The 24,703-nt window shown below is 48.9% G+C and overlaps 1 protein-coding gene across 9 annotated transcripts in view; it reads right to left on the bottom strand.

Moving 5' to 3' along the window:
* CHD4 (chromodomain helicase DNA binding protein 4) overlaps nucleotides 1-24,149 on the bottom strand; it is a 36,698-nt gene extending 12,549 nt beyond the window's left edge. For 5 of the 9 annotated variants that reach the window (XM_073020422.1, XM_037988375.2, XM_037988374.2 and 2 more), the window contains exons 1-25: nucleotides 24,032-24,149; nucleotides 23,008-23,185; nucleotides 19,106-19,227; nucleotides 18,697-18,912; nucleotides 18,389-18,507; nucleotides 18,029-18,270; nucleotides 17,662-17,789; nucleotides 17,270-17,405; nucleotides 16,954-17,132; nucleotides 16,510-16,749; nucleotides 14,960-15,163; nucleotides 14,632-14,837; nucleotides 12,686-12,817; nucleotides 12,034-12,130; nucleotides 11,181-11,372; nucleotides 10,142-10,342; nucleotides 9,817-9,954; nucleotides 9,422-9,543; nucleotides 9,120-9,293; nucleotides 8,653-8,794; nucleotides 8,431-8,562; nucleotides 8,203-8,320; nucleotides 4,792-4,916; nucleotides 4,227-4,464; nucleotides 3,900-4,075 (exon numbers count right to left, since the gene is read on the bottom strand). In XM_073020422.1, coding sequence (XP_072876523.1) covers nucleotides 3,900-4,075; nucleotides 4,227-4,464; nucleotides 4,792-4,916; nucleotides 8,203-8,320; nucleotides 8,431-8,562; nucleotides 8,653-8,794; nucleotides 9,120-9,293; nucleotides 9,422-9,543; nucleotides 9,817-9,954; nucleotides 10,142-10,342; nucleotides 11,181-11,372; nucleotides 12,034-12,130; nucleotides 12,686-12,817; nucleotides 14,632-14,837; nucleotides 14,960-15,163; nucleotides 16,510-16,749; nucleotides 16,954-17,132; nucleotides 17,270-17,405; nucleotides 17,662-17,789; nucleotides 18,029-18,270; nucleotides 18,389-18,507; nucleotides 18,697-18,912; nucleotides 19,106-19,227; nucleotides 23,008-23,107 — 3,879 coding nt within the window. In that variant the 5' untranslated portion in view covers nucleotides 23,108-23,185; nucleotides 24,032-24,149. The remainder of the gene's footprint in view (nucleotides 1-3,899; nucleotides 4,076-4,226; nucleotides 4,465-4,791; nucleotides 4,917-8,202; nucleotides 8,321-8,430; nucleotides 8,563-8,652; nucleotides 8,795-9,119; nucleotides 9,294-9,421; nucleotides 9,544-9,816; nucleotides 9,955-10,141; nucleotides 10,343-11,180; nucleotides 11,373-12,033; nucleotides 12,131-12,685; nucleotides 12,818-14,631; nucleotides 14,838-14,959; nucleotides 15,164-16,509; nucleotides 16,750-16,953; nucleotides 17,133-17,269; nucleotides 17,406-17,661; nucleotides 17,790-18,028; nucleotides 18,271-18,388; nucleotides 18,508-18,696; nucleotides 18,913-19,105; nucleotides 19,228-23,007; nucleotides 23,186-24,031) is intronic. The other 4 variants (XM_037988377.2, XM_037988376.2, XM_073020423.1 and 1 more) reach the window with 3 other exon arrangements.
* Nucleotides 24,150-24,703: the final 554 nt, after the last annotated feature.

Raw genomic sequence — 24,703 nt, forward strand, 5'->3', positions numbered from 1 at the left:
TCAAGAAAAACATGGGATAGAGCCATTACCACAGGTAAAGATGAAGAGACAGAATGCTTTCTTCTAACCCCTTGCACTGGTGCATATACAATCGGAAGACAGCAAAAAGAAAAGAGGTCAGAGCCTTAGCAAGGCAGAATGGAGAAGCTTCTGAAATACTGTAAAAGATTTTCATAAGAGAGAAGAAAAGAGGTCTATAAGCCTTTCTGTTCCTCATAAACTTCATAAAAGCTTACCAACTGTCTGCAAAACGAAAAGAATTATATACAGCCTCTTATATCCCAAAAATGTTGATACTCCTCTAAAAGTGAATTTTTTTCAGACACTTCAGGATCACTCACTGATTCCACATCCTTTATACTGGAATTAAACAGCTGCTAATAGCATAACATTAGAAACAACCTAAATGTCCATCATTATGGAACTAGTTAAATAAATTACAATCAGCCCTCTGTATCCATGGATTCTGCACCTGTGGATTCAAACAACCATAGATGGAAAATATTCAGAGAAAAAACAAAATTATGTCTGTACTCAACATGTACAGACTTTTTTCTTGTTATTATTCCCTAACCAATGTGGCATTTACATTGCATTGGCGTTACTTTTGTGTTTAAAAGGAAAAAAAAGTTTTTGGGTACATGTATGTGGGTGTATATATACACGTATGAATATATAATTTGTAAACACATAAAATATTTTTGTAAAGATATAAAAGGAACTGAAAACATTAGCTGTCCCCAAGAAGGGAACTAAATTGTTAGAGGACAGAAGAGAAAAGAGATACATGTGTGTGTACATATAAATATATATATGTATTTTTTTTTTTTGGGAGAGGGTCTAGCTGTGTTGTCTAGGCTAGAGTACAGCGGCATCATTATGGCTCACTGCAGCCTCGACCACCAGGTTTAAGCGATCCTCCCACACAGCTAGAACCGCAGCATGAGCAACCACACTCAGCTAATGTTTTTATTACTTAGAGACGGAATTTCACCATGTTGCCCAAGTTGGTCTCCAACTCCTGGGCTCAAGCGGCCCTCCCACCTCAGCCTCCCAAAGTACTGGGATTCTAGGCATGAGCCACCGCATCTTGCCCTTTCGTGTATTTTGAGCTATGTAAATTACTATCTATTAAAAATAAAACTTAAAAAATTTGTAAAAGAAGTCAACAGCAGCTGCAGTCACTAATCAAAGAACAATGTGTATATTTGTGTAGTCACCAACAAGGATGATCCACTTATCATGTGCTCTCCTGTCAATCACTTCTATTACATTCACTGCCACTGAAAGGAATGTGAGCATTCTATTAGTAGGGTCGTTTCTGATTGAACACTATAGTATGCAGACCTATGTCAGACCATTCAGCCACACTTACATATAAACTGAGGTTGGACGTATTACCTTCCAGAACAAAATCACAGGTAAGTATCAGGGAAACACAGCAAGGTGGATGGTTCTGAGGTGGGAGAATGAGAAAAGATGACAAAGACCACCAGAACCAACGCCAATTCAAAGAACCCTGAGCTGAGTGGTTTACAGAAGACCAGAAGAAAACACAAATTTTATTTTTCCATTTCATACTCCTCTACATCATTTGGGAAAGAAAAACATTAAAACAAGCCACACATTCCTCACATCCTATTTTCTTTTTTTACTATAAAAGACCAAGAAAGAGAAGAGAGGAGAATAAAAAGGTATAGACCAATTCTAATTTTTTTTTTTTTTTTTGAGACAGACTCTCACTCTGTCACCGGGCTGGAGTGCAGTGGCGCAATCTCGGCTTCACTGCAACCTCCACCTCCCAGGTTTCAACTGATTCTCTGCCTCAGCCTCCCAAGTAACTGGGACTACAGGTGCCCACCACCACACCCAGCTAATTTTTGTATTTTTAGTACAGACAGGGTTTCACCATGTTGGCCAGGATAGTCTTGATCTCCTGACTTCGTGATCCACCCACCTCGGCCTCCCAAAGTGCTGGGATTACAGGCGTGAGCCACCGCGCCTGGCCCGATTCTAATCTTTAAAAAAACACAAGGAGGGGCCGGGCACAGTGGCTCATGCCTGTAATCCCAGCACTTTGGGAGGCCGAGGCAGATGGGTCATGAGGTCAGGAGATCGAGACCATCCTGACTAACACAGTGAAACCCCATCTCTACTAAAAATACAAAAAATTAGCTGGGCGTGGTGGCACATGCCTGTAGTCCCAGCTATTCGGGAGGCTGAGGAAGGAGAATTGAACCTGGGAGGCAGAGGTTGCAGTGAGCCAAGATCACGCCACTGCTCTCCAGCCTGGGCGAGAGAGCAAGACTCTGTCTCAAAAAAAAAAAAAGAAAAAAACACACACACAAGGAGGCTGGGTGCGGTGGCTCATGCCTATAATCCCACCACTTTGGGAGGCCGAGGCAGGCAGATCACTTGAGGTCAGGAGTTCTAGAATACCCCAGCAAACATGGTAAAACCCCGTTTCTACTAAAACTATAAAAAAAATTAGCCGAGCATGATGGTGCGTTACCTGTAATCTCAGTTACTTGGGAGGCTGAGGCAGGAGAACTGCTTGAACCCAGAAGTGGAGGTTGCAGTGGGCCGTGATCCCACCACTGCACTCCAGCCTGGGCAACAGAGCAAGACTCTGTCTCAAAAAAAAAACATACGTAAGGCCGGGGCAGTGGCTTACGCCTGTAACCCCTGTAATCCAAGGCTGGTGGATCACAAGGTAAGGAAATCAAGACCATCCTGGCTAACACGGTGAAACCTCATCTCTAATAAAAACACAAAAGAAATTAGACAGGTGTGGTGGCAGGCGCCTGTAGTCCCAGCTACTCGGGAGGCTGAGGCAGGAGAATTGCTTGAACCCGGGAGGCGGAGCTTGCAGTGGGCTGAGATCGCACCACTGCACTCCAACCTGGGGGAGAGAGTGGGACTCCATCTCAAAATAAATAAGTAAATAAATAAATACATAAAAATAAACACAAGGAGACCTGGTGCAGTGGGTAACACCTGGAGTGCTTTGGGAGGCCAAGGCAGGAGGACTGCTTAAGGCCAGGAGTTCAAGACCATCCTGGGCAACACAGCAAGACATCTCTAAAAACATTTAAAAATTAACCAGGTCTGGTAGCACACATCTACTAGGGTCACTCTTCAGCCCAGGAGTTTAAGGTTGCACTGAGCTATGACTGTGCCATTGCACTCTAGCCTGGATGACAGAGCCAGACCCTGTCTCTTTTTTTGTTGTTTTTTTCCTCTTCAGACAGAGTCTGGCTCTGACACCAGGCTGGAATGCAATGGCGTGATCTCAGCTCACTGCAACCTCTGCCTCCTGGGTTCAAGCAATTCTCCTGCCTCAGCCTCCTGAGTAGCTGGGACTACAGGTGTGCTCCATCATGCCTGGCTAATTTTTTTATTTTTAGGAGAAACTGGGTTTCACCGTGTTGGCCAGGCTGGTCTCAAGTGATCTATCTGCCTGTCTCAGCCTCCCAAAGTGCTGGGATTACAGACTTGAGCCACTACACCTGGTAGAGACCCTGTCTCTTAAATAAAAACCAGAAAACACAGAGACAGATTATCTAGGAGCTTCTGCCTTTTCTCTAGAGAGATGAGGTAACATTCAAAATTTTATGTGTAAGGTTTAATAAAACACGTAAGAGAAAATGACATTCTGGTAAAGAGCCAAAATAACTGTTGTGAGCATATTTGGTTGTAAGTTTTCTGACAACCAAGGCAAAGATGAAAATCTGATTAGTCATGTTATCAGCCTTGTTTTCAAAGGAAGAGGTGTATCAATTCATCAATGTAAGAATTTGCCTATAGATGTTTTCCTCTTGTCTCAAATACCACCTTGGTCTCAATTCCAATTTTCAGACCAATCACCAAGCACAGGATTGCCTTGGATTCATACTCACCCCCATTTCTTCTTCCCGTACCACATACTGGGCCACTTTGAATGAGCTCAAATATTCATTCATGCCCTGCAATTCTGTGTCTTCAGTCTCATCCTGGTTACGGTCCAGCAGCCGTTCAATGGCCTTATCATCGTAGTGGATAACACTGCTATCTTCTCCCTCTTTGTTGTCTCCTCCTATAAAAAATCAAGGGCCCACATCCCCAAAGTCAGCTTCAGCAGCTGCAGTGGAAAAACAAGTCCCACAAGACCCTCGGTATCAAAGATTCTCCCTAACCTTTAGAGAGGCCAAGCCCCACACCAAAATGTAAGTTCCTGACTAGCTCACCTCCATCAGTGGCTTCATCCTTGAAAAGTTCCTCAGTGCCAAATTTGAGGATATCATCAAGCTCCTGTTTGGACATAGATCCAGTCTTGGAGCCCAGCCCAGGCCGTACCACTAGATGCGTCAGCATCATTTTCTTCTTTGCCACCTGCGTGATGCGCTCCTCAACTGACGCACGGGTCACAAACCGGTAGATCATTACCTTTTTATTTTGCCCAATCCGATGAGCTCTGCTAAAGGCCTGGAGTCGAGCAGGAAATAAAGCCAGAAATTGTATTTTCCTGGTGCCACTCTTATCCTGACTTCCACATAGTATTCTAAATTCACCACAAGACAGCCTGCCTTCATAGGAAACTTCCTTTTGCACCCCTGCCACCAGACACCACCCTCTAACATGTTACCCAAAATAGGACCACAGCTAACCAAATTCTCTAGCTTACAATGAGGTAAACAACACAAAAAGAATCTGTTGTTTCTCACCTAAAAACCTAATTCCAGATGGTAGAGTGCTCATAGAGGCCACTATGCCTCTAACATGTTATTAAGGCTGCCTGCTGCCTCTGCTCACCTGAATGTCATTATGGGGGTTCCAGTCAGAGTCATAGATAATAACTGTGTCAGCAGTGGCCAGATTGATTCCAAGGCCCCCAGCTCGAGTGGAAAGCAAGAAGCAGAACTGCTGAGCACCTGGTGCTAATAAAGGAACCAAAAACACCATTAGAAGTGTCTCCTAAATTCCAATTCACAAATGTAGTTTAAAAAACTAAGCCGGGGCGGTGGCTCACGCCTGTAATCTTAGCACTTTGGGAGGCAGACACAGGTGGATCATTGGAGTTCAAGACCAGCCTGGCCAACATGGTGAAACCCTGCCTCTACTAAAAATACAAAAATTAGCCAGGCATGGTGGTGTACACCTGTAGTCCCAGCTACTCGGGAGGCTGAGGCAGGAGAATCGCTTGAACCTGGTAGGCAGAGTTTGCAGTGAGCAGAGATTGCACCACTGCACTTCAGCCTGGGCAACAGAGCGAGAGACTCCATCTCAAAAAAAAAAAAAAAATTAGCTGGGCATGGTGGTGCACACCTGTAGTCCCAGCTACTCAGGAAGTTGAGGCAGGAGAATCACTTGAGCCCAAGAGTTCAAGGTTATAGTGAGCTTTGACTGTGCCACTGCACTCCAGCCTGGGCAACAGAGCAAGACCCCATCTCTTTTTTTTTTTGAGACGGAGTCTCGCTTTGTCACCCAGGCTAGAGTGCAGTGGCCGGATCTCAGCTCACTGCAAGCTCTGCCTCCCAGGTTCACGCCATCCTCCTGCCTCAGCCTCCCACGTAGCTGGCACTACAGGCGCCCGCCACCTCGCCCGGCTAGTTTTTTGTATTTTTAGTAGAGACGGTGTTTCACCATGTTAGCCAGGATGGTCTCGATCTCCTGACCTCATGATCCGCCCGTCTCGGCCTCCCAAAGTGCTAGGATTACAGGGTTGAGCCACCGCGCCCGGCCAAGACCCCATCTCTTAAAGAAAAACGTCAGAATAGGCCAGGTGCAGTGGCTCACGCCTATAACCCCAACACTTTGGGAGGCTGAGGTGGGCAGATCACCTGAGGTCAGGAGTTCGAGATTAAGCTGGCCAACATGGTGAAATCCTGCCTACTAAAAATACAAAATTAGCCAGGCATGGTGGCAGTCTCCTGTAATCCCAGCTACTTGGGAGGCTGAGGCAAGAGAATCACTTGAACCCAGGAGGCGAAGGTAAAAAAGAAAGAATGTCAGAATATAAAACCTCATTAGGCAAACACCACAGTAATAATCATTGTAAGCAAAGTCCACTGATGGATACTAAAATCAGTGTGAAAGTTTAAGGAGAAACAGGACACTGACATAGTCTCAAATATCTCCCTCAAGCTATTTATCAATCACAATTGGGAACAAGAGAAACTTTACACTGCAGAAACTCAACAGACACCACCTTAACCAGTGATCAAGTCATTAGCAGTAAGGGGACATAACACATCATATCCGTGTCCCAGTATGATGCATTGAAAAGGAAACATCATCGGCCGGGTGCAGTGGCTCACAAGGTCAGGAGATCGAAACCATCTTGACCAACATGGTGAAACCCTGTCTCTACTAACAGTACAAAAATCAGCCCGGCATGGTGGCGGGCACCTGTAATCCCAGCTACTCGGGAGGCTGAGACAGGAGAATGGCTTGAACCTGGGTGGAGGTTGCAGTGAGCCAAGATCACACCACTGCACTCCAGACTCCAGCCTGGTAACAGAGCAAGACCTTCTCAAAAAAAAAAAAAGAAAAGAAAAGGACACAACATCACCTCTGTGGCATTCTTGCACAAAATGTCTAATTTAATCAAGAGAAAACATCACACAAACCCAAACTTAGAGCCATGCTACAAAATAACTGACCAGTGTTCATCAAAAGTATCTGTATTGACCGGGCACAGTGGCTCACACCTGTAATCCCAGCACTTTGGGAGGCCGAGGCAGGCGGATTACCTGAGGTCAGGAGTTCGAGACCAGCCTGGCCAACATGGTGAAACCGTCTCTACTAAAAATACAAAAATCTGCTGGGCGTGGTGGCGCACGCCGGTAATCTCAGCTACTCAGGAGGCTGAGACAGGAGAATCGCTTGAACCCAGGACGCACAGGTTGCAATGAGTCAAGATCGTGCCACTGCACTCCAGTCTGGGCAACAGAGTGAGATTCCATCTCAAAAAAAAATCTGTATCATGTAAGAAAAGGAAAAAAATAAATGTCATAGATAGCAGGAAGCACAATAACTAAATGGAACATGGGACCTGGGATTGGATCCTGAAACAGAAAATAGACATCAGGAAAAATTGGTGACATTCATTGAAGGTCTGTCATTTATAGTATAATACCAATGATAATTTCCTAGTTTTGATCATTGTACTGCAGTTATGTAAGTTATTATTAAGAGAAGCTAGCTAGTTGAACAGTATACATGAACTCTCTGTGCTGTTCTGTAACTTTTTTCTAAGTGTAAAATTAAAATAAAAAGTTTTTTAAAAACAAGTAGTAGTGACACTGAGTACAGTGGCTTATGCCTATCATCTCAATACTTTGGGAGGCCAAGGCAGGAGGACTGCTTGAGTCCAGAAGTTTGTGATCAGCCTGGACAACATGGCAAGACCCCATCTCTACAAAAAAATTTTTTTAATTAGCTAGGTACAGTGGCTCAAGCCTACAGCCCCAGCTAGTTGGGAGGCTGAAGCAGCAGGATCATTTAAGCCTGGACGTGGGTCCAGGTTGTAGTAAGCCATGATCATGTCACTGCTCTCCAGCCTCCGCAACAGAGTGAGACCCCATCTCAAATAAACAAAACAAAACAGGTTGGGCATGGTGGCTCTTGCCTGTAATCCCAGCACTTTGGGAGGCCAAGGCGGGCAGATCATGAGGTCAGGAGATCAAGACCATTTTGGCCAACATGGTGAAACCCCATCTCTACTAAAAGTACAAAAATTAGGTGGGCGTGGTAGCACGCACCTATAGTCCCAGCTACTTGGGAGGCTGAGGCAGGAGAATCACTTGAACCCAGGAGGCGGAGGTTGCAGTGAGCCAAGATTGCACCACTGCACTCCAGCCTGGGCAACAGAGCAAGACTCCATCTCAAAAAAAAACAAAAAACAAAAAACAAAAAACAAAACCAAACCCTAGTAGTGTCTACTGAGGCAGATAAGTCTGCTAGTAACTTGCTATTTGAGCTTGAACAAGTCCTGACCCCTTGCTTGCCCTCAAGATACAATGCTTTCTTCTTTCTAGCAGAAAGAACAAAGACCCCAAAGGAAAAAATCTCCTAGGAATAGTCCAATACATTCTTCCAATTGAGACATTCAAAAGCTTTACTCTTCCATCTCAAATGACAAAGCCCGAAAAGAACTACACAGAAAAGCAGATGCACAAAAAGTTACAGAGGATTCCTGAAACTAAACAACTTCTCTCTCACCATTGAAGCGGTCAATGGCCTCTTGCCGCATGTTCCCAGTGATTCCACCATCAATGCGTTCGTATTTATAACCTTCATGTTCCAAGAAATCCTCTAGCAAGTCTAGCATCTTGGTCATCTGTAAAAGGAGCATGGTTTAATTATGGAAGAGTCAGATGGTAATCCCTTTCCTGAGGTCACTGAGGGTTGTCTATGACTGTTCCCTAAAGCTCCCAGTCCACATGATACCTGGGAAAAGATGAGTACACGATGCCCACCCTCCTTAAGGTTCTTGAGCATTTTCTGCAGCAGCAATAATTTCCCAGATGCTCTGATTAGGGCACTGCCATCATACATGCCATTAGGCATCTTAGGGGCTTCCTGAGAACAAAAGCAAAGAAAAAAATATTAAAAGAAAGCACATATGGAGGAGTCCCAACCCAGGGAAGAACAGGAGGTGGCACTACATACCATTGCAGCCACAGGGAAGAGGTATGGATGGTTGCAGCACTTCTTAAGATCCATCACCACATTTAGCAAAGACACCTGGTTGCCACCACCTCGGGCATTGAGTGCTTCAAAATTTCGAGTGAGGATGTACTTGTAGTATTTCCTACATGGCCAAGGTAGAAAGACAGGTTAGACTTGAGAGGCTTTCAATGACTAATAATGCAGGCCCAACAACTGAGATCTTTCTTCCAACACATCCCACTTTGGCACTAAGGACACCTAACGCACAAGCACCACCACCACCATTTTAAATACGGAAAGGTATAACTTAAGTAAGAACCATGTGCTCCAGCGCCCTAGCATCAGGTTTCTTTAGGCCTTGCTTGCTCCTGTCACCAGATGCCTTGAAGCTGAGTGGGGGAGGAATAGGAAAGACTGCAGACTGGCAGATGTCTAAATGGAGTCTGTTTCTGTCTCTCCCAACTCACTTCTGCATAGGGCTCAGCTCCACACGCACAATTAGTTCTGTCTTGGAGGGCATATTCTTGAACACATCGGCTTTCAGCCGCCGCAACATGTGCGGCCCCAGCATGTCATGCAGTTTTTTTATCTGGTCCTCCTTGGCAATGTCAGCAAACTCCTCCAAAAAACCTTCCAAATTGCTTCAGGAAGAAAAAGGAAAAAGTTATTGGAGAAGGAGAAGGGAAGAAAGAAAAGTGATACAGGAAATGGGCAACAAGAAGAATGAGAAGCACAATTATGAGCCGATTACAGATAAACACATACTTACTGGAACCTCTCGGGGGTGAGAAAGTTGAGCAGATGAAACAACTCTTCGAGATTGTTTTGTAATGGAGTCCCAGTCAGCAACAGCTTGTGCTGGAGTGAGTAACCATTCAAAACCCGGAAGAACTGGTGAAGCAGATGGAAAAATGTGAAATCCAATGAAAACACAGCTCTAGTAAATCGCTACCAAATTTCAAGTTTTTCACTGCCCAATAGTTAAGCATCCCACTCCTCACATTCTTTTTAAAGGCCTGGCCACCAAGGGCTGTCACATACAAGGAAAGAAGGCAGAGACAATTCTTCTCTCTCCTCTCCACCTGCAAGTCTTCCCCTTAACAAATTGGGAGTACTAGAAAAAACTCAAAGTCAGGGCTCCAACATCCCTCCCTCAGCCCTCACCTTAGACTGATTGTTCTTCAGCCTATGGGCTTCATCCACGATGAGGCAGGCCCAATCAATAGAGCCCAAGATAGCCATGTCAATGGTGATCAATTCATAGGATGTCAGCAGCACATGGAATTTCACAGATGCCTCTTTCTGCACATGAAGGCAACTTGGTCACTACTAGTCACCTTCTCTCATGTAATCACAACCCAGGGACTGACGGAATGTTTCCTCCTCCCAGGATTACCCTTTTGCCTCACCAAGGACCAGATCACAAGGAGGTAAACTAAGCCAGAAGCCGCAACTCTTTCTCTAGGGTGGCTTCCCTGCCCTGAGATACCTTCATGCGGGAGGCCTTCTTGCCACCACGAATAGCATTGTCTTCAAAGGAGAACTCATTCTCTCGGATGATGGCACGGCTGTCCTTGTCACCCACATAGGTTACAACATACATGTCTGGAGCCCACATTTCAAACTCCCGCTCCCAGTTGATGATGGTAGAAAGAGGGGCACTCACTAGGAAGGGGCCTTTGGAATGACCCTTTGAGGAAGAAGAGGAAAATCAGGACTGAGGGCCCCAGCACATTGCACCCCAGTGAACACCCAGCACCCTGCTCTCCCCTCAAGCCGAGCCAAGGACTGACACCTGCGCTCCTGCTCCTGCTCTCACCTTCCTCCATACACATGCCCAGCCCGTGCCTTTCCAAAAAGACAAGGTCCCACCATAACTACAAGTCTTATCTCTCCCATTAAGTCTTTCTATACTTTTTTCCTGAGACGGAGTTTCACTCTTGTTGCCCAGGCTGGAGTGCAATGGTGCAATCTCAGCTCACTGCAACCTCCGCCTCCCGGGTTTAAGTGATTCTCCTGCCTCAGCCTCCCAAGTAGCTGGGATTACAGGCATGCGCCACCACGCCCGGCTAACTTTGTATTTTTAGTAGAGACGGGGTTTCACCATGTTGGTCAGGCTGGTCTCAAACTCCCAACCTCAGGTGATCCGCCCGCCTCAGGCTCCCAGTGCTGGGATTACAGGTGTGAGCTACCGCGTCCAGCCAAGTCTTTCCGTACTAATTCTACTCGTAATTCTACTTCCCTCAACACATAATCATTCCCCTAGAACTGAGACTCTACGGACCCACTGCTAATCCTACCCAGGGCTCTATGCCCTCAAATCTTCCACTGCGTACATGTTTATCCACTATCACATTTATCTACTATCTACTAAACACATGTGTACATGTGTTTATCTATTATCCACAGTGTTCTTGAAGGTCACAGACCACTTTTTTTATTCCTTTATCTCTCTACTCAGAGTGTAAGTGAAGGCTTCAAACACAAAATATCCACACAAAAAAACTATCAGCCCCAGATTTCCTTACCTCCTTGTAAAGGGAATAGAGGAAGACTGCTGTCTGTACAGTTTTCCCAAGGCCCATCTCATCAGCCAAGATGGTGTCAGTGCCCTGAGCCCAGGAGAAACGCAACCAATTCAGACCCTCCATTTGATAGGGGTGCAGGGTTCCACCTGTAGCATCCAGGTACTCTGGCTGTCGCTCATACTTCACTGTTGGCTGAAGGATGAAACAGAGAAGTCAAGAGCTGGCAAGGAACTCCCTTCCTCCCCTAATACAGCAGCTGCTTCCTCCTCTCTAGTCTTCACGGATCCTCCTGGGGAAGAGCTACAAAAATTCTGAGGGAAGAGATCCCCTATAATTACTGCAATTTCATGTTCACTTTAGGGTCCTCCAGGAAATAGGGCTTAACCAGACAGATCTGATTTTGGTCCTACATATCACTGAGGAAAAACACATCACAGACTCCCTACCAATACAATAATTCTACTAGTCAGGATCTACCAGGTAAATAATGTATGTCCCGGTTAGATGCATCTTTTTAACTTTAATCACCCTCAAATTACACTGTACAAACAAAACCCAGAGGAACTGAGCCTGAATTAAGCCAGATTCCAATGTAAGTTCATAAAAGCTAGGCTATGTGACCCCTCCCCCTAGATAACACTTATTCAGTCATTCAAAATACACCTCCTTTTTTTTTCTGATGACAAAAGAAGAAAGTAATCCTAGTGCTTTCTGATATATAGAGACGTGGAGAAGTAGGGAAGCAGACTTGAAGTGATCTTTTCATTACCTAAGAGTACCATCATTAGACTGCAGCAAAGATACACTGTCCTACCCAACAATCTATTCTCCAGTCCCTTCCACCCTGACTCACATCAACTGTTGGTGTTTCTGGAGGTCTCTCCAACTTTCGAAGCTTCACCTTCTTGAGCTTCTTGCCTGGTCGGCCTTCCTCACCCCTCATTAACTCCCTAAAGAAGAAAGACGTCACGCAGCTGCCCAAAGTCCTTTTCTATAGAAGAAACAACTTGCCCAGGCACAGAGGCTCACACCTGTAATCCCAACACTTTGGGAGGCTGAGGCAGGCAGGTCACCTAAGGTCAGGAGATTGAGACCAGCCTGGCCAACATGGTGAAACCCCGTGCCTACTAAAAATACAAAAATTAGCCAGGTGTGGTGGCAGATGCCTGTAATCTCAGCTATGAGGCAGGAGAATTGCCTGAACCCGGGAGGCGGAGGTTGCAGTGAACCGAGATCGCACCATTGCACTCCAGCCTGGGGAACAAGAGCAAGACTTTGTCTCAAAAAAAAAAAAAAAAATTAGTTGGGTGTGGTGGCGTATGCATATAATCCCAGCTACTCGGGAGGCTAAGGAAGAAGAATCGTTTGAACCAGGGAGTCAAAGGTTGCAGTCAGACAAGACCATGCCACTGCACTATAGCCTGGTGACAAAGCGAGGCTCCATATTAAAAAAAAACAAAAAAAACAAAAAGAAATAACTCTATTCCTCACCCAAAATCACTCACCTGTGATTCCAATAGCTCTGCTTGAACAGGTCGTAATCCTGGATCTCCACATCCTCACTCTCCCAAGAAGCCTGATCGTAAGGTAAGTCCCGCCACTTGATCAAGTAGTGGACGTGGCCCTTCTTGTCGACGCTGCAAGTCAAGGAGAAAAAACCCTCAGAGCCAGAAAAAGCAACCCTCCTCACTTGCTCTCAAAAACTGGCAATACCGTATGTTCCACACCAGACCTCTAGATATGCCACAGATGACACGTTTTCAGAGCCTCTACTATACTAGTCTTTGACCAAAAATTATCTCTAATTTATACTTTCCTAGTTACACTCAAACACCAGAATTCAGTCAGTTAATAATTAACATAGAGTGTTGGCCGGATGCAGTGGCTCACACCTGTAATCCCAGCACTTTGGAAAGCCGAGGCAGGCAGATCACTTGAGGCCAGGAGATCAAGACCAGTCGGGCCAACATGGCGAAACCCCGTCTCTACTAAAAAAAAATTAGCCAGGCGTCAAGCCAGGTGCGGTGGCTCATGCCTGTAATCCCAGCACTTTGGGAGGCTGAGGCAGGTGGATCACAAGGTCAGGAGTTCAAGATCAGCCTGGCCAATATGGTAAAACCCCGTCTCTACTAAAAATACAAAAATTAGCAAGGCATGGTGGTGCATGCCTGTAATCCCAGCCACTCAGGAGGCTGAGGCAGAAGAACTGCTTGAGCGTGAGAGGCGGAGGTTGCAGTGAGCTTAGATCATGTCACTGCACTCCAGGCTGGGCCACAGAGCGAGACTCTGTCTCAAAAAATAAATAAATAGGCTGCGCGCGGTGCCTCATGCCTGTAATCCCAGCACTTTGGGAGGATGAGGCGGGCAGATCACGAGGTCAGGAAATTGAGACCATCCTGGCTAACACAGTGAAACCCCGTCTCTACTAAAAATAAAAAAATAAAAAACAAAAATTAGCCGGGCGTGGTGGCGATCGCCTGTAGTCCCAGCTACTTGGGAGGCTGAGGCAGGAGAATGGCATGAACGTGGGAGGCGGAGCTTGCAGTGAGCTGAGATCCCGCCACTGCACTCCAACCTGGGCAACATGTCCGTCTCAAAAAAAACCACAATAATAAAATAAATAAATAAATAAATAACAAAGTGTCAGGCGCAGTAGCTCCCGCCTGTAATCCCAACGTTTTGGGAAACTAAGGCAGGTAGATTGCTTGAGCCCAGGAGTTTGGGACTGCTGTGAGCAGTGATCACGACACTGCACTCAAACCTGGGCAACAGAGCTAGACTTTGTCTCAATATAAAGCGTGGTGGCTCATGCGTGCTAATCCTAGAACTTAGGGAGGCCAAGGCAGGCAGATCACCTGAGGTTAGGAGTTCAAGACCAGCCTGGCCAACATAGTGAAACCCTGTCTCTACTAAGAATACAAAAATTAGCTGGGTATGGTGGCAGGTGCCTATGCCTAGCTACTAGAGAGGCTGAAGCAGGAGATTCACGTGAGCCTAGGAGACCAAGGTTGCAGCAAGCCAAGGTTGCACCACTACACTCCCGCCTGGGTAACAGAGCAAGACTCCATCTCAAAAAAACAAACAACCAAGTATGGTGGCTCACGCCTGTAATCCCAGCACTTTCACCTGAGGTCAAGAGATCCAGACCATCCTGGCCAACATGGTGAAACCCCGTCTCTACTAAAAATACAAAAAATTAGCTGGGCGTGGTGGCTCGCGCCTGTAGTCCCAGCTTCTCAGGAGGCTGAGGCAGGAGAATCACTTGAACCTGGGAGGCAGAGGTTGCACTGAGCCGAGATCACTGTACTCCAGCCTGGGCGACTGAGACTCTATCTCAAAAAAAAAAACCGGTGTTTTCCAAATCTAAGTTGCCGGTGACATCCATTTTCCCAATCCCTTCAGCGGGAATCTCCCATGGAGACTGCCTATCTCCCATGTGCCCAGCTGGTACCTGTGGTTGAGGATTCGGTGGATCATCATCCACTCAGGTTTTATCCCATAGCGATAGAAGCGTTCCTCCATCTCTGCAAATTTAGGGTCCTTGTTTTTTCGTTTTCGGCTTTTTTCTTCATCACCACCAAAGTCCCCAGAAGGTGGCTCATCCATATCATTCTTCCGCTGATAGTTTCGGAACATCACCTGACAGTGCAGCTCCAGCTTGGAGGGGAAAGAGAAAATCAGCCACCAAGAAGCTGTGTTCATTCCTTCTATCCACAAGGCTCTTTTATCACTATCCTATTCATCGTAGCCCCTACATCTCCAGCCTATCCTCAACTTACCTGCAGTTCAGAAACCCAGGAGCAATGCCAGTAAGACATGCCTTGCCATTTCACAAAGAACTGCCGCTCTGGCCGCCCCTCCAAGGGCTTTGGGGAGGGCGTGTTGGGATCAGCATCTGGAGGCCGAGGCACTGGTGTGGGAGATGGTGGCTGACCCCACTTCCAGATTAGGATCTTCTGCACTTTGCCCTTCAGAGCTGGACACTGAGGGAAAAAGAGACAACTTAATCTCAAATCATAACCATGGGAGAAGGGACAGCCCACAGTCTCAACTTTATCAAAGGGCAATTAAGATCTCATTTCAGGCCTGGAGCGGTGGCTCATGCCTGTAATCGCAGCACTTCGGGAGGCCAAGGCGGGCAGATCACGAGGTCAAGAGATCGAGACCATCCTGGCTAACATGGTGAAACCCCGTCTCTACTAAAAATACAAAAATTAGCTGGGCATTGTGGCACGCGCCTGTAGTTCCAGCTACTCAGAGGGCTAAGGCAGGAGAATCACTTGAACCTGGGAGGCAGAGGTTGTAGTGAGCCAAGATTGCCCCACTGCACTCCAGCCTAGGGGACAGGACAGAGAGAGACTCCGTCTCAAAAAAAAAAAAGATCTCATTTCAAATAAAATCTAATCCCAGGACTCCTCCAGGGAGAGAATACAGGTTGAGGACCCCTCATGTGAAATGCTTGGGACCAGAAGTATTTTGGATTTCCCACTTCTGGATTAGGGTGCTCAACCTGTGATACAATTCTCTCTCCATTTCTGGACATCATCCAGGATTTCCGTGCCACCATCACTCCTATCTGCTTAACAAAGCCAGCAGTTAAGACTTCAACAAGCAGCCAGAAGAATCAGGAAATCAACAGACTTAAAGCACAGAATTCCTCCCTTAAGCAATCTAAAAGCAGTAAGTGGCCCTATTAAACATTCTAAACTGGCTGGCATGGTGGTACACACCTGTAATGCCAGCACTTAGGGAGGACAAGGGAGCAGAATAGTTTCAGAGCAGGAGTTCAAGACCAGCCTAGGCAACATAGTGACACCCTGTCTCTACAAAGATTTTTTTTTTTAATTAGCTGAATGTGGTGGCATGCACCAGTACTCCTAGCTACTCAGCAAGAGGCTGAGATAGGATGATCACTTGAGCTCAAGAGTTGGAGGTTGCAATAAGCTATGACTGCACCACTGCACTCTAGCCTGGATGACAGAGTGAGACCCTGTCTCCAAAAAAAAAGTTTTTTAACAAAAAAATTAAAAACATTGTAAGCTACCAAGACCCTGAGGCAGGGTGTCAACACAGAGACAAATGTTCTCAGCTAGAAGAACATTGCTTCATCTCCTCTTCAGAGAGTTGGCAAAACATCAACTCCTCTGTTTGAAGTTAGTCCTACATTTTCCCAGGACAAAAGTATCCCAACACTATAGGATAAAGGAAAATACCTTTCTCAGGGTTGAAAAGCTCATAGTTCCTCTCCCGCACCCCAGCTTCACAATACCCTACATAGAAAAGACTACACTTTCCACATCTTTTGCCCTGGCTGAGATCAGTCACTCACCGTACAACGGGGACAGAGCCATTCACCATTGGGGATCTCTGGAAGTGGGGGATTCAGGCAGTGGATATGGTAGGAAGAAGGACAGGTATCACAGCAGAGCAGCTCCCCACCATCCTTGCAGACCCGACAGAATTCCATATGGTGGTCATCCTCCTCTTCGAGGTCTCCCCCAACCTCTTCCAGGATCTCCTCACCCTCCGAATTGTCCTCTTTAGCTTCCCACTGGATGCCTTCCTTCTCCTGCAGTAAATGACCACAGATTCAGATTATTACCCCCACCCACCCACCGAAGTCTGAAGCCAGTACCCATCATTCCTTTGAATGCTTCCCAAAGCTCACAACCCACAGCACCAGCATTTCGATTTCCATCCAGGCCCCAAAGAGCTTTACTGTCCCACCCTTCTTCTCATGAGTTCCAACGGGCCACAATGGCCAGACACTCACGCAGTGTGGGCAGCTCCACTTGCCCTCGGGAGCCTTCTCCATGTCGGGATCCAGGCAAACCATGTGGTAAGCTCGGGGACAGGTATCACACAGGATGATCTCACCGCCTTGCTGGCACACCTCGCAATAGTCCTGGTGGTCTGTCTCATAACCATCCACAGCAGTCACCTCCTCCTCGCCTGGGCAAGGAAGAGGGAAAGCCCAGTTATTAGAAAAAAACTACCTCCCCCCACCCCCAACCCCTATCTCCTTAGGGAGATTCTTCCCCAATCACTCCCACCTCATCCCATCACAAATATACAGAAGAGAAACACACCTTTCTTTTTCTTTTTAGTGGTTCGGAGCTTCTTGCGGCTGCGGCTACTACGGCTGGTGGAACCATCAGAAACAGAATAGCTATTGATACTGGCATCATCGAAGTCAGATTCCACATCTAAGTCATCATCCTCACTCTGACAGGATGAAAAAGAATAAGGTTAGACATTCAAGCCAAGGGGAAGGAAACAGTGGCAGACAAGGGAGTGCTCTCTCACGGAGGATACCAGAATCCCAGCAAGCACTGTTATACAGGGAGCCGAGTCTCATCCTGTTCTGTGGGCAACTCCCCACATTCTTATGTGCCTACTATGAAGCACAGGTCCTGATATAAGGTCCCATCCTTTCTAGTATACATGGCACCCTCCCTAAAGTGATGGGCTGGGCTCTCACCGAGGATCTCTTACGCTTGGAACCAAAACCTCCCAGCTTGATTTTCAGGGGAGCTACTTTCTTGGGTTTAGGCTTCTTGGCATCGGGTACACGAGGGCTGCCCTTGGGCTTCCTCCGAGCATTGGGACCTAAAATCAGGATACATCCAAATATATAAAATACCACACCACCAAAGATGGGGAAAAGATCTTCTCCACCTAAGCTTGCTTCCCCACATTCAGATGCCCAAACTTCCCTCCAAAATTCAAGACTCACTCCTCCCTCCTATCTCCTACCTTAGGGCTGACAGAACAGCATTCCTATGCCCTGTCTTTGACATCTTAAGCCCACACTAGATACCCCCACTCCCATTTGAACCCCATTTCACCTTTGCCCTCCTTGGTCTTGGCCTTGCGGATAGGCACCTCCACAGGGGGAGGTGGTGGTGCAACCTCAGTGGCTGTCACCATGCTCTCCACCACAGCCACCGCTGCTGCTGCCGCAGCTGCCACTGATGCCCCAGAACTGCCTTTGAAGGGATTGTTGGTACTGAACTCCCGCCATTTTGCACCCAAAACCATCATCATCTTGGAGACAGCAATCTTGGGATTTTTTGCAGCAATGAGGGGTCTGGTGGAGAAATGGACAAGAGCAGAGGAAAATGTTTAAGAATAAAAGAAAGAAAGAGAAGTAAAAAGAGATAATAGAAAGACTCTCCTCCCCCTTCCGCAAGCCCCTTCTGTTTTACCTGACAAACTGGCTGAAGGCCTTGTAGTTGGTGAGGGTTCGATAATCCTCCTCTGAGAACACGTGGTCAATGTCTTCCATGCCCCAGTCTTCCAGGAGCTGAGCAGATGATTTAGGCTCCTGCAGAAAGAGCAAAGTCAAGCACCTGCCACCCAGTGCCCACACTTGCTAAGCAAATTTGTACTGAAAAACCAGAGTAACAGAGTTAAAAGGAGAAGAAAAGAAAGTGTTCTAAAGGGCAGTAGGATGTCTAAGAAACAAAAGGACAAAAGTTTAATAGTACAAAGAAGAGGATGCAGGTCCAGGCACCTTTGAATCATCATCATCGTCATCCTCCTCCTCCTCCTCCTTCCGCTTGGATTTGCTCTTCTTCTCTTTCTTAGGTCCGAGCTTCTTCTTCTTCTTCTTACCAGGGGTATAGTCGCTGCCCTCACTGTCTGAGCGCAGAGCCACCTCTTCCTCCTCCTCCACAAACTCTGGCCCCTCCCCAGAGCTGTCCCCCAGCTGCCGGCATAAGAGCATACGCTGGAGCAGGGAAAGGGGGGAGAGGGAGACAGACACACACATGCTACACACATGCTGACCTCAGGACAGCCCTGAGGCTCACCCCCAGAACCTGGCCCACCACTCCTAAGAAAGGTGCCCTCAGCCCTTCAGCCCTTCTCAGAGCTCCTCCCTTCTGCTTCTGGTTCCCCGGAACATTCAGTCACCCACTCACCTCCTTTTTTTGGCGCTTGCTCTTAGGGATTTTAGGGTCCCGAGGTTTCTTAGGCTTTTTCTTCTTCTTGAGCTTTGGAGTCTCTGTTTCTGACAAATCCTCTTCTGGGTCCTCTTCATTTTCTACATGTATTTGGCAAAGAGTGGTAGGCAGGCAAAAAGATCAATAGCAAAAGGTTAGGCCCTAATCCAGAGGCTTTAGACTTTATTCCCCACCTCTTGTCCCAGATTCCTCTGAAGAGAACTGCTATACTCTGTACAGAAGGAAGCTGATACCCAGGACAAAAACAGACAAAGAGAGAGCTGTATATACCCAAAATAGGCCTGCCAGGCCAGACCAGGCCCACCTCGGGCAGCTGTCCAGACCCCTGCCTCCTCTCTCCCATTCCTACCAGCAATCCTCTAGATGTTCACCAGTACAGCTGAACTGAGCTGCTTAGAGTTCACCATGTAAGAGAACTAGATTTAGGCCTCCTATAACTGGCCACCAAGTATTGTATAAACCAGGGAATGAGAAGGAAAGATCCTACTCAGAAAGCAAAAACTATACAATATACCTTCCCAGAACAGGATCAGTTCAGGGGTCTCGGAAACCACATCCTTCTCCAACCACTTTGAAATCATCACTGCTCAAATTAACCAGAACCTCTAAGTCCTAGGTTCAGGTGCCAGACCAATCTCATGCCCACTCCTAAAATACAATTTCCTTTCCCCATCTCCAACCCTAATGTTCCTCCTCAGCTTCTCCTGGGTCAGCAGCCTCTTCTCCCTAGGGGCCCAAATCAGCCCAGCTGTCACCATCTCCCCCTGCACCCGCCCCCCAGCAATCCTCCTCCCATCTGGCTCCACCTCCTCCCCTGGCTGGAAGCACACACAAAGCCTGGGGTAATACTGAAAGCTCCTGGACAAGGATAGGTGGGAAGGGGCACACAGAAGGCCAGGAGGCAGCTTCCTTTGTAACAGACATTCACACCAGACTCCCTCCTCCCTCCTCTCTCTCCCTCTTTCCAAGCCACCCCCGCCCAAGTTGGGGGGGTGGGTAGAGAAAGGAGTGGAGAGAAGAAGGGAGTGCCTCACCCACTGAGGAGAGGGAAAATGGCTCCTGACCGCAGAAGCCAGTCCAGGGCACCCAGCTGCCAACATAGGACAGACAGGAAGTGGCAGGGGAGGGGGCGGGGTTGACAGAGGTGGGGCGGGGGGGAGACTGCCCTCATAGAAGCCTCCCCAAATTATTACCTGGCCCCAAGTCCAAATGCCACCTACTCTGGGATGACACGGTTCACAAGAGGCCACCCTAATGTCCTAAGCAAGGAAACCCAAGGAGAACAAGACAAACATGAAGGTAATACTAAGGGAAGAACTCGATTACTCCCTCGATCACAATTATTTTTTCAGTCATCAGAGCTGAGATTTAACAAAGGCTCAGTGGACCTGTGGTCAGCACATACAACCTTCTCCCCAAATTTCTGACACCCAAAAGATTTAGTTTGAGGAATGGAGGCCCATAAGAAGCCTCTGAAGCTCAGCTTCCTCACCACCTCCACCCAGAGTCCTATCCAACATATATGGGAATGTCTGCACAAAAAAAAGGAGCAGGACCCAGACAGTGGTAGAAGATAACATCCTGGCCGGGTGCAGTGGCTCCTGCCTGTAATCCCAGCACTTTGGGAGGCTGAGGCGGGCAGATCATTTGAGATCAGGAGTTCGAAACTAGCTTGGCCAACGTGGTGAAACCCCATTTCTACTAAAAACACAAAAATTAGTCGGGCATGGTGGTGGGTGCCTGTAATCCCAGCTACTCAGGAGGCTGAAGCAGGAGAATCGCATGAGCCAGGGAGGCGGAGGTTGCAGTGAGCCAAGATAGTGCCACTGCACTCCAACCTGGGTGACAGAGTGAGACCCCGTCTCAAAAATAAAAAAGAAAATGATATCCCTCCTTCAATCTCTGACATGCTCTTAGCTCTTAACCCCCAAAATTAGCCCTAAAATGTCTCTGGCTCCCCACTTCCTGAGCTAGACAGACACTAGGAAATGAGACATTAGGCTGGACAAAGCACCATCAGCCTCCCTGCTTCTCAGCCCAGAATAAGACCAGGCACAAGAAAGCCCCTCCCATTCCCCCTTGGGAATGGAACACCAGCCCGGATTTCACCAGAATCATTTTCTTCAGGGCTTTTCCCCAACAATCCCCAAGTCAACCCCCAATCCCCATCAGCTAGCTACATCTCACCACCCCCATAAAAGCTGGAAGTGGAGATAAAGATAACCCATAGAGGCAAAGGGGACATCCTTCCATGCACATGGAACCCCCAAACTTCTCAGGCAAATAATATGCTGAAATGGCAAACAGCAAACTGACTGAGATATAGAGGAAGATTTGGGAAAGGGACAGGAATGGGGTGTGGCAAGTGGAAAAAGTGGGTCATGCTACAGCTCAGGACAGAGTTCACAGCTCCTGCGCAGCTCCCAGTCAACATGAAAGGCAGCCCCAGCCCAAGGGGCCAATGGGAGGCCAAGATGTGGAACCCACAATGTCTAGGCAGCACTACTGTTTCTCATGCCCCTCTCAGAAGGACAGGGTCCCCTTACCAGCACCACCACCCTGCCCTCACCTTGGGCAAGGGCAAGGAAATCTGCCCCTCTACCCTACACAAGGATGAAACCAAGTTTCTCATCCCAACAACCAAGACTCCATGACAACACTAACCCCTCTCCTAAATGGCCTCAGGTCGAAGTCAAGACTTCCAACTTAAAAAGTACCAAATGTGAAAGCATCTCTCCCAGACCACCTCAACTTCCACTGAAGCTAAGAAGAGAGAAGACAGAAGTGAATGATGCTGGATGAGAAACAAAAACAGGATCAGCAAGCTCCAGAATGAGAAGAAAAGTAGAAGCAGAAGGAATGAAGAAATGACACATAGGAAAAAAAAATCAAACTAGAAAACATGAAGGTCAAGGAAACAAGTAGATGACTTAGCTAGGGGCTCTGAAAAAGGACACAGAAGAGAAAGACATCTGCTTAGGAACATGACATCAACCATCATCTGAGGATAGACAAGGGCTCCCCCAATCAGGCAATGTAGTTATAACCATACGGGTTTGGCCAGCTCATGGAGCCACCCCAAAACACAGATAGAGCAACCCCTAGCACACCTACACAGACGCTTCACACTGCTAGCCTAAACCCCAGGCTACCTCATAGAGGCAGAAGCCAGTAGGAAAAAAGCCAAAATTATGTCCACTCACCAAGAGAAGAGAGATGCCCTCCCTTCTTTTGCCCCTCTTCATTACATCCTTCCCGAGCCCCCATCACTTCCCCACTCAAAACATTCCAGCAATCTCCCTGGCTAAAAGCACTCCAGATCCTGCTGAGGAGCGCGATTCAAACTTCACACAGCTGAGACAGCACAGAAAACCGGTAACTGATCAGAAGCTAAAAATAATCAGATAGAGTGTAACCAGCACTCCCTCTTTCCTTTCCACAGCGGCAACCACAGGATCCTACTAGCACAGATGCCGGGCTGGTCTTTCAAATAGAATCCTCAATGCCCCCCTCTGCCACCACCACAAGCCTCCAGGGGTCCCAGCTACCTGCATTCCTCCGAGGACCCACACACAAGGTAATGCCTGCCAGCCCAGAGAGCTCCCTCAACTGGGAACTGCAGAGCATTCCTCAAGATAGAGTGCAGCAAGCTGGCATCTCCGTCCGCGGTGCCCAGGAGGCACATGGCTTCCACCCCCCTCACACCAGAGCTCCGCAGAAGGGAACCACTCCCTTCGGATGCCCTCCACCTCCGGCTCTGCACAGAGACAGCCGAGCAACAGTCCTGCCTCACCAGAGCAGTCACTCGGGAGAGCCCCAGACGCCTCCTTCCCGCCCTGGGCCCTTGGGGAAGATGTTACCTGGGTGGGGTGGGGGCAGGCTGTTGTTCAAAAGTGCATCCATATCCTCCTCCTCACTGCCCGCTGAGCAAGGGGACGGGGAGCCCAGGCCCGACGCCATCCCCTTCCGCTCCCGGCCAGGGAATTGGCCCAGCTGCTCCTGCCGGCGGCCTGGGGCCCTCTACACTGGCCCGAGTCACTGTGCGGGGGAGGGGGGAGAAACAGAGAACAGTCAGTGACGCGCACTGTCCCCCTCCCCCACACCCACCCGCTCTTTCCGCCCCCCACCCCAGCCACCCTAGCAGGGCACCCGAGCCGCTCAGGCTGAACTTAGTTCCACACTCCTTGGGGGCAGCCCGGAAGCCGGCTCCCCGGCAGGCGCCCCCACGGAGCGAAGGAGCGACGCCTCCGAGGGCAGGCTGGTGCAAGCGCGGGGAGGGGAGACGCCGGGCTGGACCGAGCGGGGTGTGACGGGGGAGGGGGTCCGAGTGGCAGTGGCACGGGGGGGCCAGGGGAGGCGGCAGGCGGCGAAGCGCTCGGGGACACAAGGTCACTTGGGGGTGGGGGGGCGCCTCCCTGCGCCCGGGGAGGGGCCAGTCCCCAGACAGGGCAGCTCTCCAAAGGCTGTCCTCTGGGACAACTCAGGTTCTCCTCAAGAGCTGCGGGGACGAGGGGGCGTGGAGGCTTGGGCGCTGCGGGGGGCCGGAGGCAGGGACGCGGGGGGCTAAAGCGTCCCACCGGGAAGGGGGCCGGGCCACGTGTCCCGGGGGGCAAGTGATCAAAGGGCGAGAGGGTGGGCGCCGGGCATTGTGGGAGACCAAGCCGGAGGCGGGGGTCGCGGGGAGCAAGACTCCGGCAGGGTTAGGGCGGGTGCTAGGGAGGAGGCCGGGCGCCCTGCAGGCCAGGAAAGGAAGGGTCGGCTCCTCTGGGCAAGGGGCGGTCCGCGGGTCCGGAGACGCCTGAGGAAGGGGCGGGTGACGGGATGACCCTCGGGGCTGGTCGGGCCGTGAGGGGCGTCTCTTTGGGAACCCCGCGCTATCCTCACCCCGGAGCCGCCGCAGGTCGCGCTGGGTCCGGCTCAGTGTCACTCCCGCTCCGGCTCCTCCTCGCCGCGGCCGAAGGGGGGAAAATGGCTCCGGCTCCGGCGTCGCCTCTTAAAGGGCCTGAAACACCGGCCGGGAAATCCCACCGCACAGGCCCCGCCCCCCCACGGACAGCCCATAATAACCTCAACCAACTCCAACCCCCCCTTCCACTACCGCCACCCTCCTCCCCAGGTCTCCCGGGCAACCCCCGCCCCCTCGTCGCTCAGGCAACCACTGGCCACGCCCCCTTCGAGCGCGCGCGCGCGTGTCACCTGGGCAACCGCCCACCTCCTGGCCATCCCATAATACACACGGACACCCCCCAACACACACACACACACAAACACACAACACACACACACACCCTGCCCCCCCCACATTTCATACACATATGCCAGGGGCTGCTGACATCTCATAATATTGCAGACCTTTTGCAACTAACCCTCTTAGACATCCCATAATAGCCATCCTTTGCCAACTTCTTCACTCTTGGCCCTAATGCTAACATCCCATAATAATTCACCCCTCCCTCCCCATGGCCATCCCATAATAAGCACCCCTCCCAGCACTTATGCCTCATATCCCATAATACTCAGCCCCATCCCCCACAGACATCCCATAATAACCATCCT

This window comes from Chlorocebus sabaeus, chromosome 11, assembly GCF_047675955.1.
Source record: "Chlorocebus sabaeus isolate Y175 chromosome 11, mChlSab1.0.hap1, whole genome shotgun sequence".
Classification (NCBI taxonomy): domain Eukaryota; kingdom Metazoa; phylum Chordata; class Mammalia; order Primates; family Cercopithecidae; genus Chlorocebus; species Chlorocebus sabaeus.